General features: G+C 50.4%; 1 protein-coding gene and 2 long non-coding RNA genes across 5 annotated transcripts; 2 read left to right on the plus strand and 1 right to left on the minus strand.

Annotated features, from left to right (window-relative positions):
• Positions 1-838: 838 nt before the first annotated feature.
• Positions 839-2,939, plus strand: LOC122381272. Its single transcript, XM_043365264.1, has 2 exons — positions 839-899; positions 1,786-2,939. Exon 2 carries the CDS (start codon positions 2,077-2,079, stop codon positions 2,587-2,589), a length of 513 nt encoding a protein of 170 aa, XP_043221199.1. The 5' UTR covers positions 839-899; positions 1,786-2,076; the 3' UTR covers positions 2,590-2,939.
• A 194-nt stretch (positions 2,940-3,133) lies between these two features.
• Positions 3,134-12,990, minus strand: LOC122381273. 3 transcript variants are annotated; one of them, XR_006256506.1, is made up of 4 exons: positions 12,081-12,990; positions 5,404-5,575; positions 4,960-5,037; positions 3,134-4,224 (listed from the first exon to the last, which is right to left on the minus strand). It is a non-coding gene; the product is annotated as an uncharacterized LOC122381273 (long non-coding RNA). The 3 variants fall into 3 exon arrangements; XR_006256505.1 differs by having other exon boundaries at positions 12,030-12,990; XR_006256504.1 differs by lacking the exon at positions 12,081-12,990 and adding an exon at positions 7,428-7,769.
• On the plus strand, positions 4,898-5,461 carry LOC122381274. The gene is made up of 2 exons (XR_006256507.1): positions 4,898-5,039; positions 5,406-5,461. It is a non-coding gene; the product is annotated as an uncharacterized LOC122381274 (long non-coding RNA).
• Positions 12,991-20,683: the final 7,693 nt, after the last annotated feature.

Below are 20,683 nucleotides of genomic sequence, written 5' to 3' on the forward strand. Positions count from 1 at the left end.
GTTTGGATACATTGCATTTTTTATGATTGTGTAATAATTATGATTATGTTCCTCCAAAGTAGGCATTACATATCAATCTCAAAGGCAGATCATCGTCTTTTCATGCCTATAATTTTCTTCAAGAATATTAATAAAAAATATTCCATTTACCCCTGCCTATCATATATCCCATGGAGCTGCCGGTGGAAGTAGGCATGCAATGTGACCTAGCATTGGCGATGTGGTTAATTAGCTTTAAAGTACTATGGAATGCTAAAGGTCATCATTTAGAATGGTTTTCAAAACATTCCACTAGGAAATATTCATTGAAACCTGAAAATTACTTACAAAATGTAAATGTATAGCCACGTTTCAAGAGCATTCAGCCGTCTTCTCAGTAAATATATAATGAAACATAATCTTACCTGACCTAGCCTTACCTACAACCTACAACGTACGGCATTGGTAAAGCTGGCATCACTGTCAGCGTATATTAAGGTAGGTTGTAGGTCAGTAGGTAAGGTTAGGTTAGGTTAGATTGTTTTTAAGATTCCTTTTATCTACACATTTACCGGTTAGCGCTGACGGTGACACCAGCTTTACCGATACCCAACCTACCACCTACAACCTACAACCTAAAACCTACATTCAATGGTGGCGGGTGGTGATAATTGGTATACCTATATGATAATACTGGAGATAAATACCATACAGATTAGCTGGTATCCATGACACACTTTCTTAAGAAGAAGGTCTTCTATTAAATCATGTCTATATTATAGGAATCAAATGGTTTTTGTTGTAGTCACATTCCCTACTCTGACCATCATGTCTGATTATTTCCAGTTACCACTGACAATGCCCAAAACAAGAACAACAAAGGCCCAAAGGTGCCTGTTTGGTAGTGCGCAAAGCTGCTGGTAAGTGGCATCAAAGGATAGGATGTGCTTTGTTATTTCCAGGCACGTAGCCAGGATTTTGCTCAGGGGGGGGGGGGGTCATAGGTTGTGGCCTAGTGTTGTACCCCCTCCAAAAAAGGAAAATTTCTCGGATTAGGCCCACTATTTTGGGGGGGGGGGGTGTCACAGCCGTTTTTTTATTTTTAAAAAAATCGCCATCACCGAGGGGGGGAAGGGGCACGAGGGCATGGCTCCCGTGCCCCTCCCCCCTCCTTGGTTACATCCTTGGTTATTTCTGAGAGTTTGGATATCACAAAGCTTTAGATATAAATTAGAATGTAATAAGAAGCTTTCAGCATTGCACCTTTCCAGACACTGATAATTCATTTGCCTTTATTGTTTCAAAAGTCAATTTTCAACACAAAAAAGTTGAAATTATTAACTCAAATAATTGCAAATATATACTTTGGTAATTTGCCTTTCGCATCACTATCAACAAAATAATCAAGGGTGACTAAATATGAAATGTTCCTGCATGATCTTCATCGTGAACAATTGTCAAGGTATGATGTTTGCGTGTTGAAATGTTATAAAGAACTTATGTCATAAAAAGTAAAAACACAACTTGTAAAATTGTGTCTTTCCATATTATTCTGCAAGTAAGCCTTGGAAGGAAGAGACACTATTCCGTCCTACAGAAGCCATTTAGAAATGTGTGACATGTTCAGCACTTTGAGTCAGTCGGTGCCCGGACCTCAGTCGGCTGTATGACCGTCTCCTCGTCCTCTTTTGTCGGCTCCGCCCCGTGCTGTTCTATAAGGGTGTCTGACCCGCTGCCGCTATCCCCACTGTGAGGTCTGACCCGCCGCGCGCTGTCACCACTGTCGGCCCTCTGTGTGCGCGGCAGGTGGTGGTGGATGTCTCTGCTCTGACGCGCGGCGTGCGCCTGCTCAGTGTGGAGGTGCCGCTAACAGCGGTGCCAGCCGGAGTGGCTGCCTCGCCGGCGGCCGACATTGAGCGCGGCACGTGTCAGCCGCCGTTCGGGCCGCTGCAGCTGCTGCAGTCGGCGGCGCAGCTGTCCGTCTCCGTGTCGCTGGCCGTGCCGCTGGACCTGCTGCCGCGGCCGGCGCCGGCGCGCTGCGCCTACGGCCGCCTGCTGGCCGTCGTCTCGCAGCACGGCCTGCAGCGCAGCGGCGTGATGCAGCTCATCCAACAGCTCAACGAGCCGCCCATCCCGGCGGCGGCCGAGGGCACCGCGCCGCGCCGGCCGGGCGACGTCAGCACACCTGGCATCAGCGGCTTCTGCCTGGCCGACCGTCAGCTGCACCTGCTGTTCGCCGAGGGGCGCGCCGACGCTGAGCTGGAACAGACGGCGGCCGCGCCGCGCGCTCTGCCGCGCCGCGACGCTCGACTCTGCCACCATTCGGGCCTGCTGTTTAGGGAGCGCCTGTACCCGCGCCAGCCGGCCGCGTTCCGCGTGCTCGAGGACCGCCCGCTACGCGCCCAGCTGCTCGACACCCGCCTCTACACGTTACAGAAACAGGAGCCGGCGCGCGCCGTCCGCGCCATCAGAGAGTGCTTCCGCACGCAGTGGCTGTCGGAAAATGAACCTGCTTCCCAACGAGGCCGGCCTGCAACAACTGCTGGCCGGCTGTTGGCCGAAAAAAAACGCCTTCAACCGGATGTCAGTTGTCAAATCAACGCGTATTAATGCATTCACTATAGGATGGGCTTACGTAAAGCTGTAGAATTGCAAATATATAATGGCACTGTTTTTGATCCGTTCGGTATGCATTGGTATCATATGATCTCTCATTCACAGACGATCAGCTGCGAAGACCCAGATCCGTAGTAGAGGGCTCATCGAGTCTGGGTCCAGCTCCCCGTACTTCCTCCACTTTGGAAACACCGCAGCGCAGACCACAGTTATACATAATATTTAGTTTTCATTCACTTCATAACCGAAGGTTGTTTGATAGGTGATATGCTGCTTGAGTTGCACCCCGGTATATCAATACGAAGCTTCCGTCCCTGCCACATACCAGTGAAGGAGGCGGCGGCGGCGGCGGCGGCGGCGGCGGCCGGGGCCGGGCTGCCCTGCCCACCGACACAGTCTGTGAAATGCCTCAACAACCTTTAAATTTCAACAGGCTTCATAAATGTTTTTTTTGCACCATATTTTCTCGCGTATATGAAAGCTCTAAAATGTACAATATTCCTTTCAGCCGCAAGCGATATAAAAGCTCTACAAAACGTCATGTCTCTGTGTGCAAGAAAGACACATATATTGTGTATAATCGAGCGTACATGATCTGCAGCGCTGCGGAGGGCTGCTCGGTTGCCGCTTTTTACCAGTCGGCTCTAGGTCGGACATATGGGTAAACAAAATGGAATAGTAATATTAAACAATGCTACCAGCTGATGCTACTGGGCCTCTCATTGGTGAAGAACTGGCAGCCAGCCAGCGTGTTTTTGTGAGAACTGTTTTAACAGCAGCAACCAAACGTCTCTCGGGCCAGCGACCAGTGAGCGTAGACAGCACAGCGCTCCGTTAGGCATCGGCGGGCAAGCACGCATTAGCTGTGGACGGACCGGCCGCCCGAACATATTTGTCGGTATCGAAAGTATCGTGAACCAAATGACTGCTAGCGAAAAAAGGACTGCCTCTCGTATCCATGAAAACATGTGTTCTACAAAAGTACATAATTGCTTAGTTGTCGCCAGTCACTCATTGCACCATGGCGTCAGTGTGGGGCCGCGCCCCGAATCATCTCAATCGCCAGGCAAAGCATCTCAATCGACAGGCACATGGTAGTCCAGCTACGAATCCGAGCCGCGGCATCCCGTCTATATACCTACATTACACCACAATCGAACACTGTCGGGCCACCCGAGACAGCAGTCTCCAATGTAACATCAAAACACGCCACTCGTCTAATATCAGAAAAATGAGCATTGAGTACCTACCGAATATCGACTACAGAAGATTACAATGGGGTGCAGATCTAGCAAGAGTGTCGCGGTTCGTCTCGGCACGGCTTACAGGCCGCCGAGCCCGCGCAGATGACCGCCAGCTCCACCTGTTCCACCTCCGGCGCGGAAGCTCGATCACAAGACTGACCTCAGTCGGCGCTCTGTGCTCGGCACAGGGCGACCGGGTCAGGAGCGGGCCGCTGCCGCCAGGGCCGCGGCCACCAGCCACGCGGCAGCGCCCGCGCACCGGCCGCCACCACCCGCTCAGCCCAGATGCGCGCCACGGCGTCATTGGGCTTCCCTGAGCAGGATCGAACCAGAGCTGCATGCACGGCTCCGTATCCGCCGTGAACTTCCACGAGTGATCCCACACCTGAAAAAGGCACACGGTTTGCGTCACAGCTCGGCTCACTTTCACAGTCCACGCACCGGCAGCAATTAAGGGCTACTTAGATAGTGCGCTAATACAGCGAAATCACTTAGCTTAATCCATATAGTCAACCATGAATTGTTAATTACGAGCGAGCGAGCGAAGCGAAGTCTTTTCAATATCACGGAAAAAGCTCAGTATGAGCGCCGAGCGGCCCGACCCGGCCCGGCCTGTAACGCTTTTGAGAGGCTTATATCTCAGCAACCGCTGGACCGATTGGCCTGCGGTCTTTTTTTTTTGTTGGGTAGCCCTATTCCCTCTACCCCGTAATTGACTACTTTTGATACATCACAGGGACCGTCGTGGCACGTGCCACCTGAAAAGTCAAGGGTGTTATTTGTCAAAAGTTGCAAAAGAAGTGATTTTGAGAGGCTCATATCTCAGCAGTCGCTTGGGCGGTCTTGCGGTAAATTTTGTAGGGTAGATGCACCCCTTCAACCAAAGGTCGGATGCTCTTGATCTATGTGAGTGACCCCCACTGCACGTGCAAAATGCAAAAAGAAGAGGTGCCGAATTTGTTCCCATTTCAATAACTCTGTAATTACTGGGGCGATTTAGCTGAAACTTGGCATACAGGTAGGCAGTAGGCACCCACCAGACAATGCATTCCCATATGTTGCGGTTAGGGTGCTACTGCTTAGTGTATTATGTGTAAAATAAAGGACGCTTGAATCTTACCTGAGTGATGTCCATTTCTTGATCACTTTCATCTGTGGGTGACCGAGCAGCGACAGCAACCCAAGGCGTATACGGAATCTGTAAAAAATCAGCACACCGTTACCACATGTTTTAATAAAACTTACCTATAGGGAGGTAGCATAAAATACAGATCAAAACAATAACATACAAACATACAGATATTCGGTTAGGTTGAAATGGCTAAAAAATATAAAAAAATAAGGGCAAGGTACTAGGGCTGTAAAGCTGTAAGGGCTCGGTACTAGTAATAATTTTTGGCTAAAAATATCACAAATAAAGACTCTGCACTAAAGCTGTAATGTCTGGTACTAGGAATAACTTTAGAGTGAAGAGTTACAAAAACAATATTCAAAGTCTTTTGATAACTTTTTTTTTTTTAAACAATATAGCAGGCATTTTCATCACTTTTAAAAAATAACTTACAGTCTGATCCGGCAAAGCACTGTTCTTTAGACGCAAACGTTTTTGACTGTGCTTATCATGGTGCGCACTTCTTGTTAAGTTTAAGTGGTCATGTGGTCTTGGCTCATTGGTCATGCGGTCATGCCACACACCCTCATCCACTTTTCTCTGTACTTCTTTTTTTAGCGGGAACCTAAAAGTAAAAAAGGGTCAACACATGCTTAGTCCATGCAACACATACTCTGTGTATTAACCCTCGCCCGCACATAGGGGGGGGGTTGCCACCCCCCCCCCCCCAGGTAGTCTTTCTGCTCTGCACTCAACATTTTTAGAGCTAGAAGGCTGATTTTTCGTATAGCTGCTCCTCTATCCTTTCTTGATGTCCACTGAAAATTTCAAGTTTCTGTGATTTTTGGTTTCGGAGATATGACCTTGTTTTTCAGGTCATGTCATGGCCCAAATGGCCAATTCTCAACATCTTGCGCTTGCCATGGGCCTTGTGAGCTTTTGACACCCTGATTTCGGCCTTTTTTGCCAGTCTTACCTCCCACCTATCATGGAACATGTTGTTCGACGATGTACAGGGGTCAAGGTCAGGGTCAAGGTCAACCTAGGTCATCTAAGATAATTGCGTTTTAGGCAAGCTGAATTTACTTTTTGTGAAGTTTTTTGACTGCATTTTTGGTAAAAGCTTCTCAGATCATGATTTCATGTAATATGGACCCAAAAATAATCGGTGCACACATCAGTATACACACAGACACACACAGACATACAAACACATATAATTGACATTGACCTAACTTGACCTGAAATGACCTCAGCAGCAAAATTCTGGTTGGGTAGTGTGATAAAGAGGTTCTAGCTAGTTGGCACCAGAAAACAGCATCGTCATCGGTATTTGATAAGCAGCGCACTTGATATCCAACGGTGACCCAAAACAGCAATATTTTTTTAGTTTGACCTGACCTGGAAGGTCAATGACTGACCTGAGAAGGTAAAACTGGGTATCATTGGATTCGTCTCTTCCCAAAGAATCTTTTTGGTCTTTACCGCTAAGCTCTATCTCCAACAGGAACGAAATGGCGCGGGGGGTGGCAACCACCCCCCCCCCCCATGTGCGTTCTAGGATGGGAAAATGGCATGTGCGGGCGAGGGTTAAGCTGAATAGCTCCACTGAGCCCAGTTTCACCAAGTGCGGTAAACTTAATTTTGGGTTAGTTTTTGTAGTTAAGTAGTGGGGTAGTTTGGTAGTTTACCCCAAATTGAGTTTACCGCACTTGGTGAAACTGGGCTCTGGTGAGTTTCCTTTTCTTGTCAGCACATAAGTGAAAGAAAACTGTGTAGACAAGAGATGAACCAGACCCCCATGGAAAGGTAGGTGTTACCACAACCAGGAAATGGGATTTGAAGGGCTGGATAAATGTGTCTGAGTTCTGCCTTTCAGCCAGACTGGAAAACATCCATATACTACGCCGGACGCCCGTGAGCCCCTCATGCGCCAAAATTTGAAGCAAGCAATTTTGAGCTGAAATTCCAGTGCATGATTTCCACTGAAAGTTGGGTGCCTGTTTGCACCAAAATTAAGCCACTTTTACATAAAGCACACGTGCATATCTACCGACCAAGGCTATATCAACCGACTCTCTTCAGACCTGCCAGCGCCCGCAGGGCAAGTCTGCTGCTAGATTGACCACAGCGTGTCAAAAAATTCAGTGACAGCCATTTGCATAAACATTATGCGCCATGCGGTCACCCTGCGCCTAAAAATTCAGCTGCCACCATGCGCTGAATTTGACGCATGCAAAATTATGCTGGATGTGCAATGAAATTTTCGAGGCAACGCCGCAATCACGCCACTTCGCCTGACATATTTGGCATAGCTTGTGTTTTTTTATCCAGTCTGGCATTTCAGTTGTGAAAGCCTGAACAGTTCAAAAGGGTTTGCTAATCCAGGGGAGAGTTCTGTGAAAACAAAAGTAATAGAAGAGCCATTGCAATAAATAAGAATTTAGGTACCTACCTAGGTACCTACTTTGACTTACTTGTGCACAGTCACACGCATATCAGTCCCGACCCGACGTAGGTCGTTTGCTCCGCGGATCACGCACTTCTTCATCGTTATTATAGGTATTTGTTCGAAGTCGAACAAAAATGCCCTGATTTCGGATCAGAGCCACGGTATAAAATATGGTATACTGCCTTGCGTAAGATAAAAATACATTTTAGCAATTGGCTACCAAACGAGATGTCATCTGTTCAGGGCATAGCATAGGTTTACTTTCATAGACCTCATGAAAGTAGCTCATGAAACTCATCACCAATCAGCGCGACGGATTTCAAGATTCGATTGCGGATGTTCATCCGCCGGCCGATTGCCAGAACAGACAACGAAAAATAACACAACTGCTCGCGGTCTGCTCGCTAGTACAGGGATCCGTGCCTGATCAGTACTGCTGCAAGCTGATTGGTTAAAAACCAAAGCCTCGCCGCGGGTGGCTGTATTGTCGGATAAGAACGCATTCCTGGGATAAGAACGCATTCCTGGCATATTTTCTTTTAAAATTGCCGATAACTACGAATCGAGGCCGAAATCGGCCGTAAGGGGGTAGCCAAGTAGGTTTTCGGACACGGGCTACAAGATGGCTATCTCAGTTTCAATCCCCATGTTAAAGGTGGCCCTTTTCCTTTAACACAAAAGACCTCTAGTCGCCGCCAGTGTCGAGACCAGTGGCAGAACCCACCCAAATACGTGCTTGGTTGAAGGTAGGTAATTATTTCCTCAACCTGGCCCGAAGCTTACCAGAAACGCCACGATCCCTAAAACCTGCCAACATGAATGTGAGCGATACAGCGGTCACCAATGAAGAACAATATTACGGCATTACAGCAGCCCTTACAGCAGGACTAACAACCATTAGCATTAGCCACTACTGCGATGATAGCCTCCACCAACTAAAGGCCCTCGATATACCCGCCGAAAAAACAACCATCCATGAGTTCTGAGGCATCTGACAACAGAAGCTGTATATTCCTTTACCTTGAACCCTATGCACATGCCTATCAGCGCGACCATTAATTTTCCCAGAACTTTGGAAGGGGTTAGAACAGCATTAACGAAGGTCGTTGACAGCCGCCCAGCAAAAAAGGGGAGGGCTCTCACCCGCTCCAGGAATCAGCGCTCTAAGCCGCCGTAAGGACACCCGCGCTATCGGGCGTCCTAGCGGCAGCTACCTACGGGTAGACTAGCGAGCCGCCCCGTGTCCGTTGTAGAAGGTGGAAGAATGGAGCATCCCGGGCAGCACCAGAGGCCATGAGAAACGGCTTCCCCGGGCAGACTAACGAGCTGCTTTTTTATTTTATTATTGTTTTTGTCATTGTTAAATTATTATTGTTGTTATTATTATTATTGTTATTATTAATGCTATTACTTTAGCGCCGCCCCTTAAAAAAAAAAACATGGAAACCCATTGGTTGTTAGGCAATTGAAAACAGAGGCCGCAGCTACTGTTACGTGTACCTTAGCCCCTGTGCTATACGTGGCAATGATAACGACCATGAATGTTACCTAAAATTTTGCAAGGGGTTAAAACAGTGACCACGAGACTATAGGTAATCAGGTCATAGATAGCCGACCAGCAAAAAGGGGAGAGCTCTCAGCGCGCGCCGGCATCAGCATTCTAAGCCTCCGGAATGACGCCCGCGCTATACCGGCGTCCTGGCGGCAGCCACCTCCAAGCAGACGAGCAAGCCGCCCCGAGGCCGTTGTAGAAAAGTACATCTTCGGCAGACTAGACAGCTGCCCCGAGGCCGTTATAGAAGGGGACACCCCCGGGTAGACTAGCGAGCTGCCCCGAGGCCACTGTAGGAGACGCCCCCGGGCAGACTAGCAGGCTGTCCCGAGGCCGTTGCAGGAGAGGACACCCCCGGGCAGACTAGCGAGCTGCCCCGCGGGGTCGTTGTAGGAGGGGACACTCTGGGGCAGACTAGCGAGCTGCCCCGAGACCGTTGTAGAAGGGGGCACCCCGGGCAGACTAGCGAGCTGCCCAGAGGCCGTTGTAGGAGAGGACACCCCGGGCAGACTAGCGAGCTGCCCCGAGGCCGTTGTAGGAGAGGACACCCCCGGGCAGACTAGCGAGCTACCTCGGGGTCGTTGTAGAAGGGGATACCCCCGGGAAGACTAGCGAGCTTCCCCGGGGTCGTTGTAGAAGGGGACACCCCCGGGCAGACTACCGAGCTGCCCCGGGGTCGTTGTAGAAGGGGACCCCCCCCCGGGCAGACTAGCGAGCTGCCCCGGGGCGTTGTAGAAGGGGACACCCCCGGGCAGACTAGCGAGCTGCCCCGGGGTCGTTGTAGAAGGGGACACACCCGGGCAGACTAGCGAGCTTCCCCGGGGTCGTTGTAGAAGGGGACACGGGACACCCCCGGGCAGACTAGCGAGCTGCCCCGGGGTCGTTGTAAAAGGGGACACCCCCCGGGCAGACTAGCGAGCTGCCACGGGGTCGTTGTAGAAGGGGACACGGGACACCCCCGGGCAGACTAGTGAGCTGCCCCGGGGCGTTGTAGAAGGGGACCCCCCCCCCCGGGCAGACTAGCGAGCTGCCCCGGGGCGTTGTAGAAGGGGACACCCCCGGGCAGACTAGCGAGCTGCCCCGGGGTCGTTGTAGAAGGGGACACACCCGGGCAGACTAGCGAGCTTCCCCGGGGTCGTTGTAGAAGGGGACACGGGACACCCCCGGGCAGACTAGCGAGCTGCCCCGGGGTCGTTGTAGAAGGGGACACCCCCCGGGCAGACTAGCGAGCTGCCACGGGGTCGTTGTAGAAGGGGACACGGGACACCCCCGGGCAGACTAGTGAGCTGCCCCGGGGCGTTGTAGAAGGGGACACCTCCGGGCAGACTAGCGAGCTTCACCCGGGACTTGCAGAATCGGGCATCACAAGATTCTCCGAATGTTCAGGACAATTACCCGACCCGAATACAAAAATAACCGTTTTTGAAATCTGATAGCATCCGCATCACCCGCCACGGGCAACAAGCTTGCCTTTCCGCGAAGCTCCGGATTGATAAGGGACCAAATGACCGGCATACAGACAGCCCCTACGCTGTAAACTAAAACAGGCCAATATGGGTATAAGGGTTGCCGTTGCTTCCCAGCTCGACACGTTTTGGAGGTGTTTACTGCCTCCAAACGCCGAGCCGGCTCAATGTCACCCATAGAAGGTACAGTAACTCACCCACCAACCAACCATAGGCAGGTCCTGAGTGACGTCAACCCCGATGCTGGCGAGGGGTACCCCGTACCAGTGCCCCAAAATTTGTTGATTTAGGTGGGAAACGACATCCAAATGAAAATCACTCTTCACTCGCCTCCATTTTTAAGCCCATTTTCCACTCCCAATTTTACCAAGAAAAAGCATTTGCATGGATCGATAGCCATTTTACTTCCCACATACCAGCCTTGTATTAAATTTTGCTGTACATTCTTTTTTCCACTCTTTTTAGGCCTTATCTGACCATCAATTTTCCACCCTTATCCCTTATTTGGTGAGTAATTTTCATATACCCGGGAAACAGGGGGGCAGCGGGGGCGCTTGCCCCCCTCCCAACCTGAGAGCCGAGGGGCGGCGCCCCCTCAACATTGAGGCAGCGAGAAAGGACCTTCCCTCCCTTTTCCGGACTTCTTGTTTCCTTTATACACCTAAACATAAACACACGACATTTTCCTTGCCATCTGAATGGTTTCTGCTGTTACAAGTATCGATTTGACATCTGCTGTTGACATCCCGCTTTTGTTTGGGCCTGGCCTTGGCCATAAGTTTGGCAGGCCAGCTTTTACACTGGACCATTTTGAGTCAACCTTGAGAAATACCTTAAGTACAACTGTGGTAAAATCGTTGCTATAGGTATAACACAGTTTACCCGCTCCGGGTGTAAGGGAGGGGTGTGGGGCAATGAGTGCACTGACGTGGCGCCCTTGGAAGGCCGGTATGGGATTAAAAGCTCAGCGACACTAAGCGCTTGTATGGTACCTTCGGTTATCGTTAGCATCCTCAGAATCACCGGCGTAGGGCCCTAAGAGCCGCCGGTAAGGGGCCTTTAGAGGCACTGGTGTGGGAATGTCATGCAGGTGCCGGTGTGGGCGCTCAGAGGTGCTAGTGTGATTCTCTCAGAGGCGCCTAGCAACCTAGCAACGCATACTGACTTACTTCATTTTAGCTTTAATAATAGTACCTGACCTGTATTGTTCAATGTTCATTCGCTGTTTTGCAGGAGAAAGGTCATATCATATTCTATAGCGACAAGTAGAAATAATTTGCTAAGAAATAGACCGCTTTGAAGATAGTTACAGACGATTTAACAACCCTCAGCAGCAGCAGCAAACCAAGGTTGGAAACACGTCTAACGTTAGAGTTGACTAGATTTCATTTTTTATCTACGGGCTCCGCCTAACGATTTTATCACAATTTTATTACTATCTTAGTATCTTACTTTCCACCAGCATTGCCCTCATGTCCCTTTTGATGGAACCAAATATCCCCTCAAAAATGCCGATATCGCCCATGCCCAAGCGTTCACTATCCACCCTATCGGGTCCCCTAGAACCTCCATTAACTATGCACCGGGCCCCGTACATGGAATAACGTACCTTCTTAAACCCCGGCCACCTTGGCCTATACCTGACGATGTCCCGTAAGACCTGCTAGGCAGCACCACTGAAGCAAGATGAGCTGGGAGGGGCCGGAACTCCCTCAGCTGACGTGGGAGCTGTGAAGGAAACCTCCAGCGGCCAAAGAAGACTCTGGCAAAGCGGGCCGGCCCCGCCGAGTGTGCCGATCCGTCGCCGTTCAGAGTCGGATGCCAACCACCAAGCCATGGAAGAAAAAAAATAGATTGTGTCACATAGCCATTTTTAGCCGAAATCTCGTATCAATAGGGGCAATATACCTAGAGCCATTTATCTGACAATGCGTGTGATGAGATATCGGCAGGATATGCATATTGCAGATGTCGCTTATGCAGGCCACGGCAATGCTCTATTGACCAACTACAAGAAAGGCACCTCTCTCTGGCAAAAAAAAAAAGATTTACAAACGTCACTACCATAAAAAACGAAACACAGTTAACTCGTACCTCAATGCAGAGTTAGAGCCACACAATCACGGGCTACCCTAAAACTGCATTCTAGAAAATGGCACCTACTGCAGCCTTTAAACATGGGTGTGAAAAATTCCTCTGGGTAATAGCCTGTAACTTACTATGCTATCGCTAATGCATCCCAAAACCACCTTACATAAATCCCCCTCTAATCCATAATATCCTAGTCCGCCGAGGCTTATCACACCCAACCTGGGTTCCACTGTATCACCTCTGTACCTCTGTATCACCCACTAAACCTTTCATTCCAACCTATCAACACCAGATAACAATACCATCTTAGACCAATACCATTGCATTGGTTATCCTTACAATGAACTCCATTTACCCTCTCAAGTCTCACCCGGTAGTTGGTACCCTTGTTATTAACAATCCCTAACCCACTATTGAAAACCCCGCTCGGACACGCTCGGACAGAGCCAACATCACCAGCAGCTCATTCTCCACGGGGTACGCCCACCTGTCACACCTTACGCCAGTAACCGTTCACCTGTATGGGAACCACAGTTCAACCAACACCAGGCACCACAAAACGGCAATTTTACCAACTCTCTGCACAACCACCGGCCAACACCACGTGGCCACCAAACCCTACGCCGGCCAGGCCGTGCACTCTGAGCTGCTACACCGAGGAAGTATGAGCTGATTTCACTCGCACGGAGTGTAGAATGGCAAAGTCCGGCGCTCCGTTCCAGGGAAGAAGAAAAAAAAAATAGTTACAGCTATGTTTCACCTAGCAAATACCTACACTCAATCTCCCAAAATCTGAAAAAAACACACAAAGCCTATTTCTACCAGCAGTCCAAGTTTCGTTGTTTCATCTAACCTTCAAAGAACCTATAATACCGGGCATTTGCCGACCCAGTGCTCATCGACCCTCTTCTTACCGTGATAGCATAGCATAAGCACAAAAATAACCAAACCTCATGCCGAAAATGAAAAAAAATCAGACAAACAACAAACCAGTAAAAAAATAAACATAAAACCCCGAAAGGAAAAACATCCTCGTCAATCAATATAACATTGATATAAAACCGAACTTATACTCCCCTTGATGTCTTCCAGTTTCCACTGAACACGACCGCAGTAAACGCAAAAACATTCCAGAGCGAGAACACTGCTGACTTGCGTCAGACCGGGCGGCTTAGAACAGAGTGACCGCGCAAATGCACCCAAACCCCGCGCCGTCACGGTCACGTGACACGAGTCGCTCCACCAATCAGAGGAGGCCACCGCCTTAGCGGCCTCGCCGCCCGGGGGCGCAGGCGGCCGCCCGCCTGCCGCCGAACGCTGCTCGCAGAGGCCGGCCCGGCTCCGGGGCCGCCCCAGAGAAGACGCTCGTAGTGTCGCGGAAAAACCGGTTATATCTTGTCATATATAACCGGGCGTATTTCTCAAGAAGTCTAACTAAAGAGCAAGTTGTTGTTGATTATCACTGACTTGTGTTTGGGGGTTAATAATGACTGAATTTTTTGAGTTTGGCCCAAAATTTTTGACAGCATTGTGTGCGTTGATCAATTCTGAGCTCAGGAACATATATTTTATTCAGATTATACGCGTTTGTTTTTCACAACTTCCCGATAGGCGTTATTACAAGTGTATTCGCGGCCATTGGGGCGACGTAAGAAAAGAAGAAAACAACTGGCCCCAATAACTTTAAATTATCAGTTAGCATGCACCTTTTCCTTGATATGTGGAGAATTTACCATTAATTGTTAGAGCAAATTGCATTTAAAATCTTCCATTTATGCTTTTTTCATCGTTTGCACAGTATGTTCTTTTACTAAGCTGGAAACACTAATTAGAAATAGTTCCCGCATCATCAAGAACAATAGGGAAGGCTTGAAGTGAATACAATAATCTAAACGGTTTTGTAATCCATGTGAAGACACTTCTACAATTGCCTGTAGAAATATTAAAGGCAAAAGTTCAACCTTTTCACAAGACGGATGGCTATAAACCTATTCAACGTGTGACAACTCAGCCGGTATTTCGTCGCCTACAGCCCAGCTTTCCCTAGTGACCGATAGAGGCGCTGCTATCGATGTCCACCCGTGCCGCCTAACGCAGCGCTTTAAAGAGCGCCAGGCCTTCAGTAGAGCGGCGAGGTGACAATTGCTCCTACATCATGTGGTTTACTGGTGCATATCTCGAAAAGTAGCAGGGAAAAGCAGCAAAGCACCTATATGGAACGAAAGATGAGTAATCAGAGGCTAGTATAAAATGTTCATTTAAAACAATTTTCCGAAAAACGCCATGTTAATTTTGTGTTTTAAATATGAGGCTGTTGTGCATAAATCACGTGCAAACTGCTCGCAGACAAAATAAACGGTGACATTTTTGCAAAACGTCGCCGTCGTCGTCGCAGCAGCCCTTGCAGCAGCCTTGGCAGCAGCATTCACTTGGTTATAAATGAAAACATGAGGTGAAAAATCGTAATAATCTTTAAAACCTTAGTGTATTACCTAAAGTTTCTGAAATTGGAATGTCAGCCCGATCAAGAAGACATCAGGACTTGCTGCTGAACGAAGAGAGCAAGTGTGAATTAACCCTCGCATGTGTAGGGGGGGGGGTCGGATGGACCCCCCCATGGTTTTTCGCAAATAACTCGCGTAAAAAGCGGCCGATCGCGACGAAACTTTCAGTACCCTCGCATTGATCAATTTGACACCTACCCTGAAAATTTCATGACCCTGACCCAAATGACCTTTGACCTGTGACCTCTTTTCCGAGACCATGTTTGGCCGGAGTCGCGATTTCGCGTATGTCGGCTCGCACTAGCCGCGTGTTTGCAAGCTTTTCGTGGTTTCAAACGTTCAAACATGTGATTTGATGTTACTCCCGTGTGTGTCAAGGTCACCTGAAGGTCAGGTCAGGTCATTGACCTTTGGTGACCTCGGGTGACCTCGGGTCACTTTTTCGAGTTTTACATGTTTCTAGGCTAGTTTTTGGAGCTGAATTCGAATTTAGCAACCATTTGAACATTTACGAAGTAGTTTTGGTGACTTCGTAACATGTTACGAAGCTGTCAGAGGCGTTTGACACGTACTACGAATACCCGTCACGACGCCTATTGGTTGACCTGACCTGACCTGACCCGACCTGGTCTAAATGCTTAAAGACATCATCTGTGATCAAAACTAACACGATATTCGTGATCAGCACCCCGAAAAACCCCTTAGCAGCCACACTTTACGACTTTCTAACAGGTCCCGATTTTCCCGACTTTGGGTCATTGACCTGACCTGGAAGGTCAACCAATGACCTAGGACCCTAAAATTGGGTATCATCGGCTTCCTCTCGTCACGGGCAACACGCTCGTTTTTTCCGCGAAGCTCTAGCTCGATCAGGGGCCAAACGGCAAGGGGGGGTCCAACCGACCCCCCCCCCCCCTACACATTAGAAGCTGGCAAACGCCGCACACATGCGAGGGTTAATGCAAGGAGCCGAACAAACGACGCATGTTTATAGATATATTTTCTGGCTGCAGTCGGGTTATTATTTATGATCATGTGCTCTTTCCTTTTCCCCAAAAATCAAGTCCCAACTTTTTTCTTTACCTCACAAATAACCCTCTTTACACACAAAACTATACAGAAATGGGCAGTTCTGCACATTCGTGATAATAAATCTTGGCTTAAAATTGTTTTAAATACACATCACTTTTCCGTCGTGCAAGAATATTTATGCACTCAACTTTGCAATTTAAGACCACTCGTGCTTAAATGATTAAAGCACTTGTTCATAAATGAACATGTGCTTAAATAATCATTTAAGCACATATGACCTTAAATCGCAAAGTCTCGTGCATAAATATTCTTACACTTCGGAAAAGTGACGTTAACATATATTTTAAGCCGCTCGAAATCACATTGTTATAAAAGTCTAATTAAAAAATTAGAAATGATTTTTATTTACGTCTTGCAGCTGCTTGCAAAAAACTAGCTTATCTTACAGAAAAGCGATGCGATATGTAAGAATGATGTTGGCACAGTGAACAACAGTGCCCTGAACTAGTCTGACAGGAAATTTCGTTCAAAACGACGATTGGTCAGCTAATAAATTACCACCACTAAAGATCATCATGAAAATCGGTAAATGTGGTGGCCACTAGAGTCTAAATTGTCTTGTGTTTGGTGACAACTGACACCTCAATTTTGAACTTAGGGAAAAACTGGCATCGGAATAGTATTCTTCGATTAATTTGGGATTAAATGCTACCTGTTTTGTTCATATTGCGGACGGTCAGTTTGGGGGAATTTCTAGCGCTTTTTCGGGCTGCCGGCCTACAGTGCCCCGCCGCTGCTGTGGCTGTCTTCATCTGGATTTGTTAGGAGCCGTGCTTGACTCGAATTGCCCGAGCCGTCCGGAGTGACGGAGTCCCTCCCGGGCCGAGAAGAGTGAGCTTGGTTTTACTGACTCCATCTTGAAACTGGAAGAAGTCCGATGCGTCCAGTACTTCAACACTCATTCCTGATGCCTCTACCAAGTTCGTGAAATCGCGGAAGTCACACACTTCCTTTGTCTTTGCGAGCTTCCGCTGGACCAGCTGGTGCGCGGCATCGGCGCTCATGGACGTATGGCCAGGTTCAAGGAACTTCAGGGTGATGACATCGGACGCGTTGTCCACCTGTTAAACGTACGTCAGCAAGACTGTTATCAAAGTCCACGACTTATTTTGTGCCGAGCAGTTGTCCACAAACAGTGTGATCTTGTTTTTTATCGGTGCTGGCTCAGGAAGGCCCAGTAAGACGCAGCTGTGTCCTCAGTGTCCCTTCCGGCTGTCGCCTCATGCTACAAAACAGCCAGTGGCTTGTTGCTTTCCGCTCTTTTCTGATCTTTCTTCTCCAGTGGCGCAAACGTTTCATTGAACACAAGGAGCCTCGGCGTTAAGACGGCTACTTTGTGCAGAAGGATAGGGATGAGCGAAATCTTCATGAGATCAGCGCTGTACACTATCTCATTTTCGGCCCAATCTCGATCTGCGTCCTTGCGGTACTCCCTTCTGCCTTCTCTGGCACGTTCGATGTGTTCTTCATATTCTCCGCAAGGTCCACACTTCTCGTCATCGCCCATCTCTTGGTGAGTCTTGGCGTGTATGTTGTGCATATTACACATCACACTCCTCGTGGCCCAAAACGGTGAAGCTTATGTTCATGCTTTGAACTTCTTTTCTGTACCTTTCATACCCGACCTTCAGGCCTTCGTGCTTTGATTTGAAATCCCGGTACATATCCGTGATGCGGATTTCTGAAGGCAAGTACCTGCGATGAGGCGCATGTGCGTAACGATAGTGCGGGCGGCATGGGCGGTAGCTTTCAGCGACAGACGGCTGGGGTTGAGGCCAAGTGCACGTGATGTCTCCTCAACAGCAGAGCGCAGTCCAGTTACGAGAGCCTCCTCGGCCACTGCCAGGATGCTCTCATCCTCAGACTCGTAGCGCCTCCTGATGGTGCACGCCAGGCTGTCTGTGATAGGTTCACATGTAGTTTGGCGGTTGGCGTAGTTTCTACTTGCTGGCCTGTGTACTACGTGGGGCGTAACTACGTATTTACGTTATATGGCGAGGCCCCGCTCCGTTATACCACGTGACCGCCTGGAGGCAGATGGCGGTCACGCTGGCTCTGTGCAGTCTCGAATACACAGTTTGAACCGCACCACCGCGTCTATAACATTGGCGACGAGGGCTCTCGACCGCGGAGATGGCGGGGCGAGTGCCGGAATTCGACGCGGCGCTAGAGGATTTTAGTGCGTATTCTCGGCGGCTTCAACAATACTTTGTGTCGAGTGATGTCAGTGATCCCGCGAAGAAGCGAGCCGTGTTTCTGTGCGCTATCGGTGCGAGAACTTTTGGTCTTTTAGAGGATCTGATCGCGCCCTGCTCAGTGGAAGACGACAGCTATGAAAATCTGGTGGAGGTGCTCAAAAAGCATTTTGAGCCTGGGACATCGGCGATAGTCGCACGCTTCCGTTTTCACACCTGTGTACGGGGTGAAGAGGAGCGGGTGAGTGTTTTTCTGGCCCGTCTCAGGAAGCTCGCCAAACCGTGCCGGTTTCCAGCGGAGCTGTTGGACGAGCTGCTGCGTGATCGTCTCGTCTGTGGCATCCGACATGAGCAGCTGCAGTCCCGGCTTCTCAGCGAGTCCAACTTGACACTCCAGTCGGCGGTAGACCTGGCTATGGCGCAGGAGTCGGCTGCTGCGAGCGCTGCGGAGCTGAGCACCGCTCTGGCCGCGGACAGCACCGACACATCTGCAGTTCATCGAGTGGAGAGCGTCAGCCGTCCAGCACAGCGGCAGCAGCCGGCCGCTCGCGGCGGCAGCGGCAGCGGCGGCGGCGGCGGCGGCGGCGGCGGCGGCCGGGCCGGTGCCTGCACTCGGTGTTTGCGGCGCCATCGGCCCGAGTCGTGCCCGTTCCGTACGAAGCAGTGCTTCCGGTGCGGTCGGACGGGGCACATCAGGGCCGTGTGCAGCAGGTGGACCCAGCAGCAGCTGCATCAGCTGGAGGGCGACGTCGAGCCGGCCGTCGACGTCGAGACTCTGGGGCACGAGCACGGCGGTGACGACCGGCGGGAAACCACCAGAGTTCCGGAGGATGAGGTCTACTCCCTGTTTCATCTGCAGACGGGGCTCGGGAAGCGACGACCTCCGCTGCTGGTGGACCTGACTCTGGATGGACAGCCCGTGAAGATGGAGGTCGACACGGGGGCCGCCGTCTCGGTTTGCTCTGTGGCAGACTTCGATCGACTCTGGCCGGACCGTGGTCCTGAGCTGCAGCCCTGCTCGGTGCAGCTCAAGACGTACAGCGAGGAACCGATCGCAGTCCTGGGCCAGGTGGAGGTCGACATCGACTACGCGGGCCAGTCGGCCCGTCTTCCTCTCGTCGTGGTCGACGGATCTGGCCCGTGCCTCTTCGGGAGGAACTGGCTGGAGTACATTCGTCTGGACTGGCCGGCCATCTGCCAGGTTCGCTCGCAGTCGCTCGACGGGCAGCAGACCCGCAGAGTGGACGACATCTTACGGGAGTTTCCGGACGTCTTCAAGGAAGAACTGGGCTGCTACACCGGCGGAGAAGTCAGCATCGACGTGGACCCGGGGGTGCAGCCGAGATTCTTCAAGCCACGCACCGTTCCCCTGGCCTACCGGGAGGAGGTGGACGCCCAGCTGGAGAAGGGGATCGAGGACGGCCTATGGGAACCGGTCAGACACAGTAAGTGGGCGGCGCCCTTGGTAGTCGTACCTAAAGATGGCGGGTCTTCAGTCCGCATCTGTGGGGATTACCGCTTGACTGTTAACAAAGCAGCTCATGTTGAACAGTACCCTCTTCCTCGCATCGAGGAGCTGTGTTCCAAAATATCTGGCTGCACCGTGTTCTCAAAAATAGACTTAAAAAACGCCTATAACCAGCTGGTGTTAGATGAGCGTTCCCGCGTGTTTCTCACGGTAAACACACCGAGGGGCCTACTGCGGCCCTGTCGCCTGAGTTTTGGCTATGCTAGCGCTGTCTCTCTGTTCCAGCGCACTCTCGAGTCCGTGTTGGCGGGTGTGCCCGGGGTGGGTGTGTTTTTGGACGACATCGTGTGTGGCGGGCGGGACCAGCAGGCGCATGACTCAGCACTCCGTCAGGTTCTGCACAGGTTGCAGGAGGCAGGCCTCCGTGTGAACCGGGCTAAGTGCCGGTTCTCGGTGAGTGAAATCACTTACCTGGGCTTCAAAGTCAGTAGTCGGGGCGTGCAGACGACATCCGAGAAAGTAGACGTGATTTTGAATGCCCCAGAGCCTCGCAACGTCAAGGAGCTGCGTATGTGGTTAGGACTGATAAACTACTACAGTAGGTTTTTGCAGAACCTGGCCACTCACCTGTCTCCTCTGTATCGGCTGCTCCGTTCTGGGCAGCGGTGGAGATGGACGGCGAAGGAAAGTGACGCTTTCCAGCGGGCGAAGTCGCTGTTGGTGTACCCACCCGTTCTGAGTCATTTTGACACGACTCTGCCGGTCGTAGTAGCATGTGACGCCGGACCGCAGGCTGTCGGCTGCGTGCTGAGCCAGTTGACTCCAGAGGGCGAGCGGCCCGTGGCATTCTATTCGCGCACACTCAGTCAGACGGAAGCTCGGTACTCTCAAACTGACCGGGAGGCACTGGCAG

The sequence above is a fragment of the Amphibalanus amphitrite genome, unplaced genomic scaffold (assembly GCF_019059575.1).
Source record: "Amphibalanus amphitrite isolate SeventyFive unplaced genomic scaffold, NRLGWU_Aamphi_draft 000117F_arrow, whole genome shotgun sequence".
Taxonomy (NCBI): domain Eukaryota; kingdom Metazoa; phylum Arthropoda; class Thecostraca; order Balanomorpha; family Balanidae; genus Amphibalanus; species Amphibalanus amphitrite.